Genomic DNA, 22,480 nt, shown 5'->3' with positions numbered 1-22,480 from the left:
CTTTCTCCTCTCCTTTCACACGCCCTCCCTCTATTTCTCCTTCCTCTCTGCCTGACTGTGTTTTTCCTTCCTTCTCTCTCTCTTTCTTCCTCTCTCCACACTCTATAAATGTCCCTCTCTCTCTGTTCCTTTACTCCTCAGCACAGCATGTTTGTGTGTGTGTGTGGCGGTATAAAGGTTGTTATGTGAGCTAGGTGTTAATTGGCCGTGGAGGTTCGTTAATATTCTCCTTGCGTGTTCACCCGTCAGGAACAGGGCCAGGAAACTGATGAGTCTGTGATTTTCCCCCAGAGAGAGAAAGAGGGAGAGAAAGAAAGAGAGAAGAAAGAGAGAGAGAAAGGGAGGAAGACTATAGTGCAAGGACCTGCTGAAAGGTCAGAGAGAGAGAGAGAGAGCAAAACAGATGGACAGACTGAATAACAGAAAGAGGGAGGAAGAAAGGATTGAGAAATAGACAAAAAGAGAGGGCGAAAGCGAGGCAGAGACTGAGGGAAAAAGAGATGGCGATAAAGAGTCATAAAGGACTCCATTGAGGCAGTCAGAGAAAGGAAAAATGATATCATCCACAGAGAAATTATCACATTGTTAGCTTGGCTCTGAATTGGCAGAATGGGGGCAAAGGTGTTGGCCAGTGTACCCTGCAGAGGTGGCACGCCAAGACCCAGTGAAAATAAACTACTAATCACCCACCTCCTGGTTAGCACACCACGATGAACCCACCCTCGACCCCCTACCAGCTACATCACACACCGTGTAGCATGCAGGAACACATATACTCTCCTCAGTCGGAAACATAGGCGCAGGTAGCTTAGTGGGTAAGAGCGTTGTGCCAGTAACCGAAAGGTCGCTGGTTCTAATCCCCAAGCTGACTAGGTGAAAAATCTGTCGATGTGCCCTTAAGCAAGGCACTTAACCCTAATTGCTCCTGTAAGTCGCTCTGGATAAGAGCGTCTGCTAAATTACGTAAATGTAAATATAGGCATTGGCCCTGACACACACACACACACACACACACAACACACCCCTATACACACACCGGCCTCTCTGCCCAGCTCACAGAGCGTGGAGAAGCTTAGCTCACCTCAGGATGGTAGGTAGAACAGGGATAACGAGGCTTCCTCACCACAGGTTTCCCTGTATGGACAGATTCCAACACACACTAGATGAGTTGTTAGAGCTCTGTGTTAAACCTGCTGCTTTGACTGCAGCAGATCTGCTTCAATCGCTATGTAGACTGGGATAGATGTGTTGTGGTGTACAGGCTGAGCAGTGGCTGTTAACTGCAGGGTTTAATAATGCCCATAGACTGTGTTGCTGTGACGTTTCTAATTAGGGGCGTTCACAGAGAATGTGTTGGATGAAATCATGGCTGCAGGAGCGGCATTAACGTTAGCTAGAGCTAGCACTGTAGAGAGAGACAAACAACAAGGAGATGTGGGGACTGTCATGTGATGTGTGTGCTTAGGCATAGACACACACTCATGCATGTGCATGCACACACGTCATACACACAGACACTTGTTCTCTCTCTCTCTCTCTCTCTCTCTCTCTCTCTATCACTCATACAAAGAGACAGTTCCCCCCCATCTCCTTCTCGCTCCATCCCCAAGCACCAAGCACCAATCCCCTACACCCCCCTTTCTCCTACAGAGTTACTGTATCACACACACAAACACACACACACACACACACCAATCATCTCATGGTAGAACTTCAACTTTGACCAAGAACAGCCTTAAGGACAAAATATAAATGTTATATCAGATAAACTGATAGGATCTGGTGCATCAGACTGGCAGCCAGCCCCAGAGATATCCCACAGCCCCCTACCTCCCACACACAACCCATGCTACTCAATCCACCACGGGCGCTGACTTTCTCAGTGCAGATAGAGTATGTATGGTAGTCAGAGCACTTAGTCTTTTAATATCTATGGTATTAAATGCTGGGGTGACCTCACCGGCATGCTTAAGCAGCCGGGGATCCGTGTAAGGAAGTTGGCGAGCTTAATATTTTCATCACACCGCTGACTTAAGCCCCTTAAGTGCTTTGGCAACACTTATTCCATTGTGGTGCCGGTAAAACATTTGATTTGGACGAGGAACTGGGGGAGACAGGGGAAGGGAGAGGGATGGGGACACCATTGGCTTTCCACACACTGCGACAAAACAAACACGCATGTGCATGTACATACACACTTGCATGCGCACTGGTAGACACACACACACACACACAGAGGACAGTGTCATAATGCGAGAATTGAATAAATTAGCGTTGTGTGGAATATGAATATGGTTTGCGACAGATGCTGTTGACGAGAGGGTGATTCATCTGAACTGATCAGGGAGCAGTGAGGCACTGGTGAATGCAGTAGCCGACTCACATTTAGTTTGTACAGTATAACAATATGTAATGTTTTCCTCCCCAATGGTTTTGTAGAGGGGTGTTTTGGACTTGGTTATGACGAGTAACTGTGTGCATGCTCGAGTTAGCCTAGGGGTGGTAAGTAGTATCCTAGCGGTTAGAGAGGTGGAGCTGTAACCAAGGAAAAAGTGACCTTGCAACCAAAAGGTTGCAATCCAAGGTACCATATGCCGTTGTGCCCTTAAGCAAGGCATGTAGCCCTTCCCTGCAGTCAAATGACCTAGTGGCCTCATGGGTGGAATGTTATTCATAATTTCATAATTAATAAACATTATTTCTATGTCAAACGGTTTTGTTATATTTTAGTCTTCTGTGGTGTATATAAAGCATAAATTGGGATGCAAACTCAAAATGTAATACATTTCAACTCTATATCTGACATTGTACAGGTGTCTTCTTTTTTAAAGTCCATAACCATGTGTGTGAGGTGTACACTTTGGTTTCAAAATAGATTTGTTTAAGACTACCAAGAAACACTCTGACCCTGACTGTCACGATCGTTCATGAACGGGTCAGACCAAGGCGCAGCGTGATATGCGTACATGTTTATTAAATATTAAACAAAACAACAAACAAAACGAAACGTGAAGTCCAAGGCAGCACAACATACCTTAACTGGAACAAGATCCCACAACCCACTAGTGCCAATAGGCTGCCTAAGTATGGTCCCCAATCAGAGACAACGAGCGACAGCTGCCTCTGATTGTGAACCACACCGGCCAACGTAGATCTAGACATACTAGAAAACCAACATAGAACATACACACCCTGACTCAACATATACGAGTCCCCTGAGTCAGGGCTAGACAGTACCCCCCCCCCCCCCCCCCCCCCAAAGGTGCGGACTCCGACCGCGCAACATAAACATAACAGGGTTGGGGCCGGGTGGGCATTCCGCCTCGGAGGCGGATCCGACTCCGGGTGTGACGACCTCTTACTCTCCGCCTCCCTGTTGCGCCCCTGGTCTGGTCTGGACCTCGGCGCGCTGCTTCCCCTCTCCTTCCTCCCACGAAGTACCAAGCCCTGTCTGGACCCTGGTGTGGGAGACCCCGAACCTGGAGAGGGGCTGACATCTGGGTCTGGACTGGAACCGCTGACTGGAGCTGGACCCGACGACGGTGGAGCGAACTACTCTGGCTCCGGAGTGGAGCCGCTGACCGGAGCTGGATCAGGCACCAGTGGAGCGGACTGCTCTGGCTCCGGAGTGGAGCCGCTGACCGGAGCTGGACTGGACCCCGTTGGAGCGGATTGCTCTGGCTCCGGAGTGGAGCCGCTGACCGGAGCTGGATCAGGCACCGGTGGAGCGGACTGCTCTGGCTCCGGAGTGGAGCCGCTGACCTGAGCTGGACTGGACCCCGGTGGAGCGGATTGCTCTGGCTCCGGAGTGGAGCAGCTGACCGGAGCTGAACTGAGCACCGGTGTAGCGAACTGCTCTGGCTCCGGAGTGGAGCAGCTGACCGGTGCCGGATCAGGCACCGGTGGAACAGGCACGGGCCGTGCCGGACTGGACACACGCACCACTGGCTTGGTGCGAGGGACAGGAACAGGCCGGACCGGGCTGGCGACGCGCACCACTGGCTTGGTGCGAGGGACCGGAACAGGCCGGGCCGGGCCGGGCTGGCGACGCGCACCACTGGCTTGGTCGGAGGGGCAGGAACGGGCCGGGCTGTACTGGGAACACGCACCACTGGCTTAGTGCGGGCAGCAGGAACGGGCTGGACCGGACTGGCGACACGCACCACTTGCTTGGTGCGAGGAGCGGGACTGGGTTCCTTTATTAACCCCCGCTCCTTCTGCTGCCTAACCAGCTCCTCTCGCCGTGCCTCTACACCTTCCTTCTGCTCCCTCTGAACCAATGGCCCCCGTAATCTGGTGGCCTCCTCTCCTAACCAGCAGATCCGCCCTGTCGCGGCCTCCTGCTGCCTCGTCGTCCACACCGTGTGCCCCCCCCCCCCCCCAAGATTTTCTTGGGGTTGCCTCTCGGGTCTCCGTCGTCGGCACTCCTCTTCCTGTGAGGACTCCTCCGGGAGCCCCCACGAGTTAGGGAACAGAAACTCGTCGTCGTCGTCGTCATCCTCCGACTCCTCAGTATAATACTCTTCCCATGGTCGTAGGGACGCAATCTGAAAACCAACCGGGTGCAGTGGTCGGGGCTCTTCTCTTCTCTCTCGACCGGCGTCCTCTGTGTTGCCGTTGCTCCTCTCCTGCCTGGGCATCTACCTTCACCCATGGCCCTTTGCCCGTGAATATCTCTTCCCATGACCACAATTTGCCCACCTGTGACATGGCAATTCGCTCTTCCTGGGCACGCTGCTTGGTCCTTGTTTGGTGGGATCTTCTGTCACGATCGTTCATGAACGGGTCAGACCAAGACGCAGCGTGATATGCGTACATGTTTATTAAATATTAAACACAACGACAAAACAACAAACAAAACGAAACGTGAAGTCCAAGGCAGCACAACACAACATACCTTAACTGGAACAAGATCCCACAACTCACTAGTGCCAATAGGCTGCCCAAGTATTGTCCCCAATCAGAGACAACGAGCGACAGCTGCCTCTGATTGGGAACCACACCGGCCAACATAGATCTAGACATACTAGAAAACCAACATAGAAATACACAACATAGAACATACACACCCTGACTCAACATATACGAGTCCCCTGAGTCAGGGCGTGACACTGACTTAGCCCACTGCAGTAAAAGGTTAACCCCTGAATGGCGGGTAGAGCAAAATATACATTTGTGTTATGACAGATGGATTAGAAAACTACTGTGATTTCTTAGAGTGGCGTACATCTATGTCTCATTACTGTGTTAAAGACTGTGAGTAACAGAGTCTGTTTACAGTCTCATCAAGCACTTAGGAAACTCACCTTTGCTTACTGACATCAACAGGATCCACGGTCACATGCTCACAAATGCATAAAAACCCAAACACACAGTGCTTCCAAACACACACACACATACTGTTCTGAGAACACGCATAAAGACACACACACTGTTCTGAGAACACGCATACAGACACACACACTGTTCTGAGAACATGCATACAGACACAAACACACACACTGTTCTGAGAACACACATGCAGACACAAACACACACACTGTTCTGAGAACACACATACAGACACACACACTGTTCTGAGAACACACATACAGACACAAACACACACACTGTTCTGAGAACACACATGCAGACACAAACACACACGCTGTTCTGAGAACACACATACAGACACACTCACTGTTCTGAGAACACACATACAGACACACACACTGTTCTGAGAACACACATGCAGACACAAACACACACACTGTTCTGAGAACATGCATACAGACACAAACACACACACTGTTCTGAGAACACACATGCAGACACACACAATGTTCTGAGAACATAAATGCAGACACATACAATGTTCTGAGAACACGCATACAGACACACTCAATGTTCTGAGAACACACATACAGACACACACACTGTTCTGAGAACACACATACAGACATACACATGCAGCCATTATGGACTGTCTTAATACAGTGGCCATAAAACGGGCCATTGGACATAGAGGAGCTCTATGAGGCCTCTGCCTCTCTGTCTCTGTGTTTGAACTGAGGGATTGTAGGGGAAGAAGGCCTTGGTGACTATAGAGCCATCCTAAACAGACCCAACTATATACCCTGTCTGAATGGACTGCTGGGCGGTCACACACACAGCCACTGTTCCCTGACCTGAAAGACAGTCATTGTCACATCCACACCCCAAACCTTCACAAAATAACTAATATGCTAAATCTGCATCCGCGGACAAACACACACACTTACACACACTTACACACACTGATAGAGAGTGGAATCAGGCAGGCTGTGGGAGGAGAGCAGGGGTTATATAAACCAGACACAGACGGACAGATAGACAGCTGACACTACTCTGGGATATACTGAAGGACAGAGAGGAACAGGAGGAGGAGGAGGAAGAGGAAACACACAGGAACTAAAGCACTGTCCCACTATATCGACCTGACTGAGGATAGAGAGAGAAGAGACGACAGGATAACAAAACAACCATGAGAGAGGGGGATGAGACGAGAAGAGAAAACACGGAATAGACTGTGTTTTGATCAGAAGGACACTATCCTTTCCGAGCTACAACGACAGACAGCACATAACAATTTCCTTGGTGTCAGGTTGTGGTGTGGTTGTTGTTAGGGACTCGGAGGTTCCATGACAAGTCTGTGACTACTTCAGTGCCATTGACAGTGCCAGGGCACGCTGCGCCGTAGTGGTAGCATTGACTGGCTAATTGCAGACAGAAGGGAGGGGACTTTGTAGCAATCTGGGGATGACACCGCTGTTCTCCTCAATCAGATAGTGTTCAGCGAGGTGAGTGCTGCTGCAGTCCGGTCACCCTCAGTAAGCTATATGCTCTCCGGGCCTGGCCCTCGCCGCCGCTGCATTAGGAGCTGCCAATCAGAACCAACAACCAACTCCACACGGACCGCAGCAGTTGATCTGAGCTCACTGACAGAGCGGGTACTGAACACGAGACTCAACACAGGGACTGAACATAGTGCCTGGACGCAGCCGTGTGTAGCAGAGAGAGACGTTGTGATACTGTATAATCATACAGAGGGATGACATACATACGTGTTATACTATAGGTCTACAGTGGGATAGATAGATAGATAGGTAGATAGATAGATAGATAGATAGATAGATAGATAGATAGATAGATAGATAGATAGATAGATAGATAGATAGATAGATAGATAGATAGATAGATAGATAGATAGATAGATAGATAGATAGATAGATAGATAGATAGATAGATAGATAGATAGATAGATAGATAGATAGATAGATAGATAGATAGATAGATAGATAGCATTTGAAAAGCAGTTACCATCACAGTTGGAGTCGGTGATGTATGATAGTGAACAGTGGGAGACAATTTAGCTGATGACATGTTTGGGTTATCAAAAGTATCATGTGTGGGGATGAAGCCCAGAGTTGAGAGATATAGGTACCTCATAATAGCATGAGGAAAGACAGGAGATATGGTCATACAGAAACAGTTTCATGAATAGGACAGTATAATGACTTGTTTCAGATGGTTTACTCCGATGTGTCTGTCTGGCTGATGTAGAGTAATGATATTGGTTTGTTTGGTATTGGGATTCATTTTGTGGTTTGCCGTTTGACTGGTTCTAGCCTATTGGTTTGTATTATTGCTTTGTTCCATTGATTTGTTGTTTAGTCATGTAGTCTTACACCGCAATGCAGCTCTGATTGCAGGCAGTCATTTGGCTAATCGTGTGGTGAGCCTAACAGTCATTGATAGTTAGCAGTAACGTTGTAAGACATTCTAGTTCTACGCTGTGGTGATGTTAGGTCGGTGGTATTTTGTCAAAAGACTACAGCTCTGAAGAAAAGTGTGTGTTGTGTACTGGTAAAGCCCCAGCTTTGTTGTGTGTCACTACAACCCTAGCTCTGCTCTGCTGTGCTCTGCTCTGCTGTACGGTGGCTGTGTCCTGTGTCACAGAGGAAGCATTGATCAGACAGCTACTGAGGCTCAATACACAATGAGGCCTGGCCCGAGATCTCTCCTCCTCCTCCCAACCCCCCTCTCCCTCTCCCTGCGTGCCCTGCTCCTGCTCCTGCTCTGCCTTGCTCGTAAGTCACACACACATGCGCGTGCACACCCACTTGCATGCGCAATGCATGTTCAATGTACATTCACCGAAAAGATACATACTGTACATTCAAACATACAGTGGGGGAAAAAAGTATTTAGTCAGCCACCAATTGTGCAAGTTCTCCCACTTAAAAAGATGAGAGAGGCCTGTAATTTTCATCATAGGTACACGTCAACTATGACAGACAAATTGAGATTTTTTTCTCTCCAGAAAACCACATTGTAGGATTTTTAATGAATTTATTTGCAAATTATGGTGGAAAATAAGTATTTGGTCACCTACAAACAAGCAAGATTTCTGGCTCTCACAGACCTGTAACTTCTTCTTTAAGAGGCTCCTCTGTCCTCCACTCGTTACCTGTATTAATGGCACCTGTTTGAACTTGTTATCAGTATAAAAGACACCTGTCCACAACCTCAAACAGTCACACTCCAAACTCCACTATGGCCAAGACCAAAGAGCTGTCAAAGGACACCAGAAACAAAATTGTAGACCTGCACCAGGCTGGGAAGACTGAATCTGCAATAGGTAAGCAGCTTGGTTTGAAGAAATCAACTGTGGGAGCAATTATTAGGAAATGGAAGACATACAAGACCACTGATAATCTCCCTCGATCTGGGGCTCCACGCAAGATCTCACCCCGTGGGGTCAAAATGATCACAAGAACGGTGAGCAAAAATCCCAGAACCACACGGGGGGACCTAGTGAATGACCTGCAGAGAGCTGGGACCAAAGTAACAAAGCCTACCATCAGTAACACACTACGCCGCCAGGGACTCAAATCCTGCAGTGCCAGACGTGTCCCCCTGCTTAAGCCAGTACATGTCCAGGCCCGTCTGAAGTTTGCTAGAGTGCATTTGGATGATCCAGAAGAGGATTGGGAGAATGTCATATGGTCAGATGAAACCAAAATATAACTTTTTGGTAAAAACTCAACTCGTCGTGTTTGGAGGACAAAGAATGCTGTGTTGCATCCAAATAACACCATACCTACTGTGAAGCATGGGGGTGGAAACATCATGCTTTGGGGCTGTTTTTCTGCAAAGGGACCAGGACGACTGATCCGTGTAAAGGAAAGAATGAATGGGGCCATGTATCGTGAGATTTTGAGTGAAAACCTCCTTCCATCAGCAAGGGCATTGAAGATGAAACGTGGCTGGGTCTTTCAGCATGACAATGATCCCAAACACACCGCCCGGGCAACGAAGGAGTGGCTTCGTAAGAAGCATTTCAAGGTCCTGGAGTGGCCTAGCCAGTCTCCAGATCTCAACCCCATAGAAAATCTTTGGAGGGAGTTGAAAGTCCGTGTTGCCCAGCGACAGCCCCAAAACATCACTGCTCTAGAGGAGATCTGCATGGAGGAATGGGCCAAAATACCAGCAACAGTGTGTGAAAACCTTGTGAAGACTTACAGAAAACGTTTGACCTGTGTCATTGCCAACAAAGGGTATATAACAAAGTATTGAGAAACTTTTGTTATTGACCAAATACTTATTTTCCACCATCATTTGCAAATAAATTCATAAAAAATCCTACAATGTGATTTTCTGGATTTATTTTTCTCATTTTGTCTGTCATAGTTGACGTGTACCTATGATGAAAATTACAGGCCTCTCTCATCTTTTTAAGTGGGAGAACTTGCACAATTGGTGGCTGACTAAATACTTTTTTTCCCCACTGTACACATGACGACACACACTAACTTATATACAGATGTAGGATCTTAATTTGATCACCCTGTTGCAGAACTTTTCTGCAATGCAGGACATTTTAAACTTGTAGCTAGTGTGTGTGAGGTTTAGAAAGGCTTCTGAAGTTTGTAATTTCCACTTTGAAATTTCAGACCTGATTTTCCCTTACGAAAAATGTATCAACCCCTCAAAAATGTCTATTAATTATAATACACATAATAATTCACATTTCCTGTTGCTGCAGGATTTTTGTCCTGCTGTAGCAAACTGGCTCAAATTAAGATCCTACATCTGTACACACACTCTCACCTCGCTACATCAAGATAGATCATCTTTCTCCATCTTTCACCTCTCACAGTGTGATGATTGTGGCCAATACGTGATAATGGATGAGAGAAATGGGAAGATCGGGAGAGTTAATAAATGTAATGTGAAATGGGGCAAAGCTATAGAGTGAGGGAAATTGAAGACAGGGCACGTAGGGATAGAAAGATTGAGTGGATCGAGAGAAAAGTAGAGTGTGATTGAACTCTCAAATGTCTATGATTTAGGTGTGAATTTGCAATTAGCATTATGTATGAGCAGAGCGCTGTAGAGATGATGGGATACACCCATGGGGCTATAGGACTGGGGAAACACAAACCGGAATGGAGGATTAGAGTTAAAAGAGGCAAGGGATGAGGGAATGCATGAAGAGATGAGGTTCTGGACTGCATGAGAGAGAGAGAGAAAGAAAGAGAGAGATATATATTTAAAAAGTGTTCACAGCCTCCGAGAGCCTTCTGAAGTACACCACAAAATAAACTGTGACCAGAGGAAATAGAGGGAGAAGGAGAGAGAAAGAAAGAGAGACAGAGAGTGGTAGAAGGAGGGAGAGAGGGAGAAAAAAGCAAAAGGGGAGGCAAGTGAGAGGGAGGGAGAGAGAGAAAGACAGTGAGCCCAGGAAGCACTGTGGGCAGGAGAGCTGGTGTTTTCCCTGTCTTTGATATCTTATTAGGATCACTGGTAGCACCACTGATACCATGAATACATCCTGTCATTATTCTATTTGGGCTCAAGCAGCGTTTTAATATGCAGAGATGTTCTGTAAATAACCATGGCTGCAACGCGTCCACTTCCTCCAAGCCAATCAAAATCTGGATTGAACACAGAATTTGCATATTGGATCTACACAGGGACATTTCGTGGCATGGGATGGCGGGAGGGAGGGAGGGAATGGATGACAATAGAAGAGCGAGAGAATGAGGGAGAGGGATGGAAAGAGAGAGTGAATTAGTTTTTAGCCTTGGCAAGGAGGCTGGGTTATATAATTCCTGCCAATGAAGCAGTTTTGGGTGAGCAGTGAGCAGGAGGAGGAAGACTGGCCAGGTAGAGGGATTGAGGGGGGGGGTTAAGACTCTCTCCTCTTGGCCACCGTGAATCTCCAGCGTGGTATCAACGTGTAATGGGCCTGTACATTTTCCTTAAGCTGCCCTTGTTGTGTGTGGCAGTCGTTGCCAGAGCAGTGTTGGGCTGTGACGGCTTGTCATAAACGCCATGGCTAACCAGCTTTAGCTGTTTAAAAGGACTGCATACACACTGGTGGAAAACAGAGAGAGGTAAAGAGAGAAGGGATTGAAAGAGAGGGAGAGGAGAGGTTGTGAAGGACAGGGGGGGTAATATAGTGAGAGGAGAGTGAGGTGGGGGGATAGAGAGAGCGAGAAAGTGTGAGGTATTTAGAGAGAGAGAGAGAGAGAGAGAGATGAGATGAGATGAGCAGAGCGGTAGGGAGAGAGGGAGGGAATGGGGTCATGGAAATATGGTGAAGGTCATAAAGAACATGAAGGTCAAAAGATAGCTGTGAGAAGGATGGGAGGGGTGAACAGAGATGTGAGATGAAGAGAGGAGCAGTGAGAAGAGAGGAGAGTGTAAAGCAGGGGAGAGGAAGAGTAGATGTGTGAGAAAGAGAAATAGAATCATACAAAAGGGAGAACAGATCATTTTATGGTGATTCTGCTGTTAGAGAGAGAGAGAATATGTTTGTCCTCATGTCCTCTCTCTCAATCCCTCTCCCTCTCTCTCCCTTCCTCCCTGTCCTGAACAAAACAGGATGATTATACTGCAGACTTGAGCTGCAGAACAAATCACATTTAGGGAAGGAGAGTGTGGAGATAGAACCATGCGGGAATGAGAGATACCCACTGAGTCAGAGAGAGAGAGGCAGACAGAGAGGGGGAGTATTGCAGAATGGAAGGAAAGTATCGCAAGATTAGAGGCTAGATGAAGGAAGAGAGAAATGGATAGAGGGAGGCAAGTAAAAGACAGTGAATATGCGCAGAGAAGAAGAGAGGAGGAATGAGAGATGAAGGTATAGAAGGAGCATGGGGGATTAGTGCAGGGAGAAGGTGAGGGAAAGAGGGAGGGAGATAATGATATTAGAGGTGAAAAGAATACAGCAGGGGGAAAATTATGAGCTCCACTGACCAACACGAAGAGAGGGAGAGAGAGAGGAGGAAAACAGAATGAGAGCAATAAGCGACCAGAAGAAGTGAGATTTTTTTATTTATTGTTTATTTCACTTTTGTTTATTATCTATTTAACTTGCTTTGGCAATGTAAACACAGAGAGAGAGAGAGTGAGAGAGAGAGAGAGAGAGAGAGAAGAGAGAGAGAGAGAGAGAGAGAGAGAGAGAGAGAGAGAGAGAGAGAGAGAGAGAGAGAGAGAGAGAGAGAGAGAGAGAGAGAGAGAGAGAGAGAGAGAGAGAGAGAGAGAGAGAGAGAGAGAGAGAGAGAGAGAGAGAGAGAGAGAGACACAAAGAGGACGTCACATTTTTAACTTGCTTTGGCATGTAAACACAAGAGAGAGAGAGAGAGAGAGAGAGAGAGAGAGAGAGAGAGAGAGAGAGAGATGGGAAGAAAATAGGGATATAGAGAGTGAACAGAACAAGGTAATGAGAAATAGAAGAAGCTAGATTTGTAAAGGATTATGTATTATTTATAGGTGGGGCTTTTTTGTAGATTTGATTGGCAGAGTGTTAGAATCTGGGAGAGATGGAGTGATAATTTTAGACCAGAAAGAGAGACAGAAGAGGGAGGAGAGGAAGGATAATAATCTTATTCTGTCAGCTTTTCACCGACATACCACACACGCACAGACACAGCATAGGGATAGTGTAGTGTGGAATGGATATGTTCCAGTGAAATAAGAGTTATAAATGGTGAAATGGTTAGAACAGTACATCCCAACAAAGCTGAGGCTGAGAGAGAATGCTTTATTGATTTAATTACAGTAGAGAAAATGACTTGAGGGACTGCTACGGTGTGTGTGTATGTATGTACGGTGTGTGTGTATGTATGTACGGTGTGTGTGTATGTATGTACGTGTGTTGTATGTATGTGTATGTGTGTGTGTATGTATGTGTGCATGCGTTTAGGCCTATCTCCATACAAACTCAATCAACACACCTGTTCTAAGTGGCACCCATCCCATCTCCTTTCCACTCCTCTATTCCCCATGCAACTCTTCCTTTGGTCCATGTTGTTAAATGAGAATGTGTTGTCAACCCACTTAACTGGTAAAAAAACGTTCACTTTCATTGGGAAATACAGCTGTTTTCTTAACCTGTTGTGTAGCCTAGCTAGACTCAACCTCATGTGAAGTAGGCCCAGTGATGTTTTACCTGTGAGTTTAGAGGCATTATGACCTTGTCCCTCTGGCTGGCTGCTAGCCTATCTCTCCTGTCTTGTTATTGACCTGGAGGCTGTGTGTGTGTGTGTGTGTGTGTGTGTGTGTGTGTGTGTGTGTGTGTGTGTGTGTGTGTGTGTGTGTGTGTGTGTGTGTGTGTGTGTGTGTGCGCGCGCGTCGTTGTCTTGAATTCTCCATGGCGGTAACTCAGTCCACTAATCCTACAGTAAGCTACACGCTGAGCCATTCTAGGATTTACTGAGACCCCTCCGTCTTCATATACCTGGCTGTGGTCCCAACTTCCACCCTCCTCTAACCTTCCTTATAACTCAGCTTCACCTTGGGAACCATTTAGGACGCCCGGGATACAGCCTTGTTTATTTATACCTATATGTATTATTTATTTATTTGTTTATGCATTTTGAAAATGATTGGCTGTCTGGGCGCTGTGTAGCTGGCGTAAATAAATGCACCTTTTCAGGGCCGTGGAGAGAGTGGAGGGGAGCTCTGATAGGGGCCTTTCACTGCGATGAAACACTGCCCCCACTTGGCCGAAAGGAGAACTGACAATAATATATTGTTTTATTTATCTGTTTTTCAAACTGTCAGTACACCGTTTCGGTATCGATCGCCTTACATTCTCTCTCAATCTAATTCCGTGCTTGTGGAGTATTTTATTATGGCCCTGATTTTAATGGGGTCAGGATTAATACTTCTGCCACGGAGCGTCTTTTCACTCTTTTAGTCACACTACTAGAAGGATAGCCCTGCCTATTGGTATTCACAAGCCCCTGGCCTACAGTGGATGGATGACTATAAAAACTACAGTTAAAGTGCCAGGGCCACCGTGGGGCCATGCTGAGGGGACCTGCGTCATCCCATATCTCTCTCCCAGCTGTGGTGTTATTATACCCCTGCTCTGCGCCTCCATTCATTTCCTGGCTTGACTGTTCTGTTCTATCCCTGTCTCCCGCCACCCTCGCCTGGTCCCGTTGGCTTGGCAGCCAGGTGGTGGATGTGTCATGCACAGCACAGGGCTGCCTGCCTGGTCTGTCTGTCTCTAAACCAGCAGCAGCATCGGCGGGTATCTAGGCCTTATCTCCATTGAAGAGGTGACAGCTGGCGGAGGAAGTGGAAGCAATGGACTCTAATTACTCCAATTTTCTAGCCTCAGCCTCAAACATCCCGCCACTTCTTTCTGCCTGGAGTTGTATGTGCTGTTTTGATACTAATTACTCACAATTACTTCCCGGGCTGGGCCTCTGCTTGATATATGGTGCTGCTATTACAATTAGCATCAATAAAACAATGGCGGCCAAGTTGCCGGTTGCCAGGGTGATGAGTAATACCAGTTATTAAGTAGCCTAAATAATTGGGATGGCGAACGCTGATGGCCGTGATATGAATCACAATATTGATGTAGAGAATGGGGAATAATAATGACTCCAATTAGTGATAATTGTCCAGGATTTTTTGTGACGTCCTCTTTGTGTCCTCTCTCTCTCTCTCTCTCTCTCTCTCTCTCTCTCTCTCTCTCTCTCTCTCTCTCTCTCTCTCTCTCTCTCTTCTCTCGCTCTCTCTCTCTCCGTCTCTCTCTCTCTCTCTCTCTCTCTCTCTCTCTCTCTCTCTCTCTCTCTCTCTCTCGTCTCTCTCTCTCCGTCTCTCTCTCTCTCTCTCTCTCTCTCTCTCTCTCTCTCTCTCTCTCTCTCTCTCACTCTTTCTTTATTTCTCTCTCTCTCTTTATTTCTCTCTCTCTCTCACTCACTCACTCACTCACTCACTCACTCATTCACACACACACACACAGGTTCACTAGAGTGCAGATATTGTCATTCCCAAAGTAGTTAACTCAGCAACTCGTGACTGTCAGCGCCCATCTGTCTGTCCCACACTATTTCCACAGCCTTCTAGAATACTTTTCACAGGGTTGGATAGAACACGGCCAGATCCTGTATAATGTAGGCATGTCTCTGTATTGACTTGCTTTAGTGGCTTCTCCATCACCCAGTTTCAATATCAATGTTGTTCTTTATGTTAAGTACTCCTTCTGGGCTGTGAGTGTGAAACACACAACCACACAGACAACCACACACACACACACACACACACAACCACAAACACACACACACACACACACAACCACAAACACGAGCCACCATTACATTACCATGACCTCAGTTCAAACTGCAATGCCCAATACAGACAGGTGGCAAGAAGGCTGAACTCCAAACCATGATTACCTGTATGTGTGTGTGTGTGTGGCTGCGTATGTGCATACGTGTGTGAAGGGATGCATACGTGTGTGAGCCGAGAGAGAAGGGTAGAGAGAGCGTATGTAGGAGAAAGTGTGTATTACTCCTGTTGGCCACTTAGCTTGTATGGCTCCCATCTGCCTCTAATGATGAACCCACAGTCCAATGTGTGTGTTGTGTTGCTACAGTATGTCAGTCTCTCTATTAGGACTGTGTTAGGCTAATGGCTGCTAATTGTAATAATGAGAACAGTCCAACCACCAAGCTCATTTACCGCTCTCCCTGCCTGTGTCCATGTCAATTAATAACAGCATTTGTTTCTCTCTCTCTCTTCGTCACCATCTCTCGCACTCTCTCTCTCTCTCGCTCTCTCTCGCGCACTGTTCTATCAGTTTCTCTACATCTCTCCCACTCCTAATGCTACTCAGAGCCATGTTATATGACTCTGCTGCTACTACCTTCAAAAAGGACAAAAAGGACACTAGTATTCATGAATCATGAATCATGAATCATGTTCCAGTGTAGCTCAGGTTGGTAGAGCATGGCGTTTGCAATGCCAGGGTTGTAGGTTCGTTTTAGAGCATGGCGTTTGCAATGCCAGGGTTGTAGGTTCGTTTTTTCCACGGGGGACCAGTATGAAGAAAAGAAATGTATGCACTCACTAACTTTAAGTCGCTCTGGATAAGAGCGTCTGCTAAATGACTAAATTGTACACCCCAATATAATGAATGTATCAAGTCTATGTATATTGACTGTCAATGGAGCAGAATCAATGGTTGTTTACTTGCTTTTCTGTGAATGTTGGGGTTTGTATTGAGGTTGAAACTAAATCTGTCTCTCTCTCTCTCTCTCTCTCTCTCTCTCTCTCTCTCTCTCTCTCTCTCTCTCTCTCTCTCTCTCTCTCTCTCCCTCTCTCTCTCTCTAGCACGTTGCCAGGCGGTGCAGGCTGAGAATGTGACTGTGTTGGAAGGAGGCACGGCCCAGATCTCTTGCCGTCTGCAGAACTATGACGGCTCCATCGTGGTCATCCAGAACCCTCGCAGACAGACCCTCTTCTTCAACGGCACACGAGGTCTGTGTGTCTGTGTTTATGTTTATGCGTGTGTGTTTCTTCATGTATGTGAGAGAGGGAAACAGTGAGGTTTCAAAATTCATCTCTGTGGTCAGGGTTTGAAGCCACCAGATCAATGTCATTATGAGGGAGGTCAAACTATTGAACTGGCCTCTTTAGTTTTAATAAGGTCTCAGTTCATTATGGAGGAGTACTTTATAGGAACCTCCAAATACTTCTAAAATGCATACTCCTCTCCCTACCTCATTACAATAAGAACATGGATCAGACCTCTTCTGCCAGATCAAAGCAGTATATTGAAGCCTTCCGTCTAACTAGCCCTCTTTGTCAGATCAGGACTACCGGTTCACACTATTAAGTATTTAGAGTCGCTCGCTCCCCGAGGAGGAGAACCTTTTTTCAGTCTGAAAGCATGATGGACCTTAATAGGACAGAGTCAGAGAGAGAAGGAGAGATAGAGAGAGAAGGAGAGAGAGAGAGAGAAGGAGAGAGAGAGAGAGGAGAGAGAGAGAGAGAAGGAGAGAGAGATAGAGAGAAGGAGAGAGAGAGAGAGAGAGGAGAGATAGAGAGAGAAGGAGAGAGAGGAGAGAGAGAGAGAAGGAGAGAGAGAGAGAGGAGAGAGAGAGAGAAGGGGAGAGAGAGAGGAGAGAGAGAGAGAAGGAGAGAGAGGAGAGAGAGAGAGAGAGAAGGAGAGAGAGAGAGGAGAGAGAGAGAGGTTAGGTATTATAGAGAATGGGTTTACCTCTCTCTAGCTCTCTACTCTCTCACACACACTGCAGGGCGATTCCAATGCTACCAATTACCATTAGTGCAGGGAGCAGAGTAACCCTTGGTGTTTCTGGCAGCCTTCCGTGCTGAACCATTCCCCTCTATAACTGTAGAAAGGTTAGGTAAAGGGAATGAGGCAATGAGCTGTCCAGCTACAGCACTAAACCAATGGGCTCTAATGACGAGTGTGTCTCAAATGGCACACTATTCCCTTTACAGTGCACTACTTTAAACCAGGTCCCATAGGGCTCTGGTTTAAAGTAGTGCACTATATAGGGAATCGGGTGCCATTATGGACACACCCAAGGTCTTTTAATTAGGCTGTCCAGCATAGAAACAGACTATAGGAACAGTAATAGACCTGTCCAAGAGGACTCTGTGTCAGAAGGTGTGCTGTGAAGGTGTGGTGCAGGAATCAAGCGCAGGACGCAGGAACTTAGTCCAATAGACTTTAGTGAACCAAAACTCAAAACGAGTCAAAAGAGCTTGGATACGAGCGATTACGCACACAGGCGTAAAATCAAACAAAATAACAATAACGCACAAACACGTGCGAGAACCTCTCCAACACAGAGGAGCGAACGAAGCACAGACATACACGACAGCAAGTTCAATCACACACAACACATGACAAACACAACGAGAACTTATAGGACAATAATGAACGCTAAACGATAACAGGTGTACAACATCAAGACAAAACCAAACGAACATCGAAACATACAACGGTGGCAGCTAGTACTCCGGAGACGACGACCGCCGAAGCCTGCCCGAGCAAGGAAGAGAGGCAACCTCGGCCGAAACCGTGACAGTACCCCCCCCTTGACGCGCGGCTCCAGCCGTGCGCCGACCCCGGCCTCGGGGACGACCAGGAGGACGCGGAGCAGGGCGCGTCGGGTGACTACGGTGGAATTCTGTCAGGAGAGACGGATCCAAAATGTCTCTCCTCGGCACCCAGCACCGTTCCTCCGGGCCGTACCCCTCCCACTCCACGAGATATTGGAGACCCCCCATCCGACGTCTCGAATCCAAGATGGACCGCACGGTGTACGCCGGTGCCCCCTCGATGTCCAATGGGGGCGGAGGAGTCTCTCTGATCTCATCTTCCTGGAGTGGACCAGCTACCACCGGCCTGAGAAGAGACACATGGAATGAGGGGTTAATACGATAGTCACTAGGCAGTTGTAATCTGTAACACACCTCGTTCAATCTTCTCAGGACTTTAAACGGCCCCACAAACCGCCGACCCAGCTTCCGGCAGGGCAGGCGGAGGGGTAGGTTTCTGGTAGAGAGCCAGACTCGATCACCAGGTGCTTACACCGGCCCCTCACTGCGGTGGAGATCGGCGCTCGCCTTCTGACGACGGATGGCCCACTGCAGGTGGACGTGTGCAGCGTTCCACGTCTCCTCCGAGCGCCGCACCCACTCATCCACCGCAGGAGCCTCGATCTGGCTCTGCTGCCATGGTGCCAGAACCGGCTGGTAACCTAACACACATTGGAAAGGGGTTAGGTTAGTTGAGGAGTGGCGTAGGGAATTCTGGGCCATTTCTGCCCAGGGAACATACCGTGCCCACTCCTCCGGCCGGCCCTGGCAGTATGATCTAAGAAACCTACCCACATCATGGTTCACACGTTCCACCTGCCCATTACTCTCTGGATGGTAACCCGAGGTAAGACTCACCAAGACCCCCAAACGCTCCATAAATGCTCTCCAGACTCTGGAGGTGAACTGGGGACCTCGATCAGACACAATATCCTCGGGTACCCCGTAGTGCCGGAAAACATGGGTGAATAGAGCTTCGGCGGTCTGTAGGGCAGTAGGAAGGCCCGGCATTGGGAGCAAACGACAGGCCTTAGAGAACCGGTCCACAACGACCAGTATAGTAGTATTCCCCTGCGAGGGGGGAAGGTCAGTGACGAAGTCCACCGAGAGGTGAGACAATGGTCGTTGTGGAACGGGCAGGGGTTGTAACTTACTCCTAGGCAGATGTCTAGGCGCCTTACACTGGGCGCACACCGAGCAGGAGGAGACATAAACCCTCACATCCCTGGCTAACGTGGGCCACCAGTACTTAGCACTAAGGCAGTGCACTGTCCGGCCAATACCAGGATGTCCAGAGGAGGGTGACGTGTGAGCCCAATATATCAATCGATCCTGAACCTCGAGCGGGACGTACGTCCGACCCTCCGGGCATTGAGGAGGACTAGGGTCGGTGCGCAACGCCCACTCGATTTCAGCATCGACCTCCCACACTACCGGTGCCACCAGACAAGACTCCGGCAGTATGGGAGTGGGCTCCACGGACCTCTCCTCCGTGTCATACCGCGAGACAGTGCGTCTGCCTTACCGTTCTGTGACCCAGGGATGTACGTGATCTTAAATACGAACCGGGCCAAAAACATGTTCCACCGCGCCTGGCGAGGGTTCAGTCTCCTAGCTGCCCGGATGTACTCCAGGTTACGGTGGTCAGTCAAAATGAGAAAAGGGTGTTGAGCCCCCTCAAGCCAATGCCTCCACACCTTTAGGGCCTGTACAACGGCTAACAGCTCCCTGTCCCCTACGTCATAATTTCGCTCCGCCGGACTGAACTTTTTGGAATAAAAGGCACAGGGGCGGAGTTTAGGTGGCGTGCCGGACCGTTGCGAAAGCACGGCCCCTATACCGGCCTCTGACGTGTCCACCTCAACCTGAAATGGTAAAGCGGGATCCGGATGCGCCAGCACCGGAGCCGAAGTAAACAGGTCCTTCAGTCTCCCAAAAGCCCTGTCCGCCTCGGCTGACCACTGCAAACGCACCGGACCCCACTTCAAAAGAGACGTTATGGGAGCTGCCACCTGTCCAAAACCCCGGATAAACATCCGGTAGTAATTTGCAAACCCCAAAAACTGCTGCACCTCTTTAACAGTGGTTGGAGTCTGCCAGTTACGCACGGCTGACACCCGGTCAACTTCCATCTTCACCCCTGACGCAGACAACTGATAACCCAAAAAGGAGATCGACTCCTGGAAAAACAGACATTTCTCTGCCTTGACATACAGGTCGTGCTCCAACAGCCTCCTCAACACTCGGCGCACCAGGGCCACATGCTCGACTCGGGTAGACGAGTACACAAGAATGTAATCTATGTACACGACCACCCCCTGCCCCTGCATGTCCCTGAAGATCTCATCCACGAATGATTGGAAAACTGAAGGAGCGTTCATCAACCCGTATGGCATGACAAGATACTCGTAATGACCCGAGGTGGTACTAAATGCTGTCTTCCATTCATCGCCCTCTCTAATGCGTACCAAGTTGTAAGCGCTCCTGAGATCTAATTTTGTGAAAAAACGCGCCCCGTGCAATGACTCCGTCATGGTCGCAATCAGAGGAAGTGGATAACTGTACTTCACCGTGATCTGATTGAGACTACGGTAATCAATGCACGGGCGTAACCCTCCATCCTTCTTCTTCACAAAAAAGAAGCTCGAGGACGCAGGGGAAGTGGATGGCCGTATGTATCCTTGTCTCAGAGATTCGTCTATGTAAGTCTCCATAGCTCTCTTCTCCTCTTGAGACAGAGGATACACATGGCTCCGTGGGAGCGCAGCTCCTGCCTGGAGGTCTATCGCACAATCTCCCTGCCTATGAGGAGGTAACTGCGTCGCCCTCGACTTACTGAACACAATAGCCAAATCCTCATACTCGGGGGGAATGTGCAATGCGGGCACCTGGTTTGGACTCTCCACCGAGGTAGCCCCCACGGAAACACCTAAACATCGCCCCACACACTGGGCAGACCACTCCATCAGAGCCCTCTCCTGCCACGAAATAGATGGATTATGGATACTCAACCAGGGCATTCCCAGCACCACCGGATACGCAGGAGAGTCGGTCAGATATAGCTGGATAATCTCCTCATGACCCCCCTGCGTACACATCCTAAGTGGTGCTGTGACTTCCCTGATCAAGCCCGATCCCAACGGACGGCTATCTAGGGCATGAACGGGGAATGGGACGTCAACAGGAAGAAGGGGAATCCCTAATTCTAAACAAAATTTACTATCAACAAAATTCCCAGCCGCGCCTGAATCTACTAGCGCCTTATGCTGGGAATGAGGTGCAACCTGTGGAAATCGCACAGGTATACAGAAGTGCGCAACAGAGAGCTCTGGGTAAGTGGGGCGCCTACTCACCTGGAAGGACTCCCCAGTGCGGAGCCTGTCGTCTTCTCCCCTAGGAGACCCTCCCCAGCACCTAGCCGCGGTGTGTCCTCCACGGCCACAGTTGGTGCAGGGGACGGCCCCCCTCGTGCTCCGACCCCTCCTCTCTCTAGTGCCAGCACCCCCGAGCTCCATAGGGCTCGGCTCGGAGGTGCTGGAGGATGGAATGGACGGACCCCCCTCGGAACGTCCGCGGGTAGCCAGCAGGGTGTCCAGCCTGATGGACATGTCCACTAACTGATCGAAAGTGAGGCTGGTATCCCTGCAGGCCAGCTCCCGACGGACGTCCTCTCGTAGACTACAGCGGTAGTGATCGATGAGGGCCCGCTCATTCCACCCTGCATCCGCCGCTATAGTTCGGAATTCTAAAGCGAACTCCTGGGCGCTCCTCCTCCCCTGCCGGAGGTAGAATAGACGCTCCACCGCCGCTTTCCCCTCAGGTGGATGGTCAAACACAGCCCTGAAGCGGCGGGAGAACTCTGAGTAGGTGATAGTGGAGGCGTCTATTCTCCTCCACTCGGCGTTGGCCCATTCCAACGCCTTGCCGGTGAGACAGGAGATGAGGGCGGACACGCTCTCGTGTCCCGAGGGCGCCGGGTGTACGGTGGCCAGGTATAGCTCCACCTGTAGAAGGAAGCCCTGACACCAGGCAGCGGTCCCATCATATGCCCTCGGGAGCGAGAGCCGAATTCCCCTGG

General features: G+C 48.7%; 1 protein-coding gene across 1 annotated transcript in view; it reads left to right on the top strand.

Moving 5' to 3' along the window:
* Positions 1 to 22,480, top strand: part of LOC311122013 (cell adhesion molecule 4-like) — a 159,822-nt gene that overhangs the window by 106,480 nt on the left and 30,862 nt on the right. Inside the window, exon 2 of the mRNA XM_084158022.1 lies at positions 16,663 to 16,809. Within this exon, the coding sequence (XP_084014148.1) occupies positions 16,663 to 16,809 (147 nt within the window). The remainder of the gene's footprint in view (positions 1 to 16,662; positions 16,810 to 22,480) is intronic.

This window comes from Coregonus lavaretus, assembly GCF_964263955.1.
Source record: "Coregonus lavaretus genome assembly, chromosome: 3".
NCBI lineage: Eukaryota > Metazoa > Chordata > Actinopteri > Salmoniformes > Salmonidae > Coregonus > Coregonus lavaretus.
This window is presented reverse-complemented; position numbering and strand designations above follow the sequence as displayed.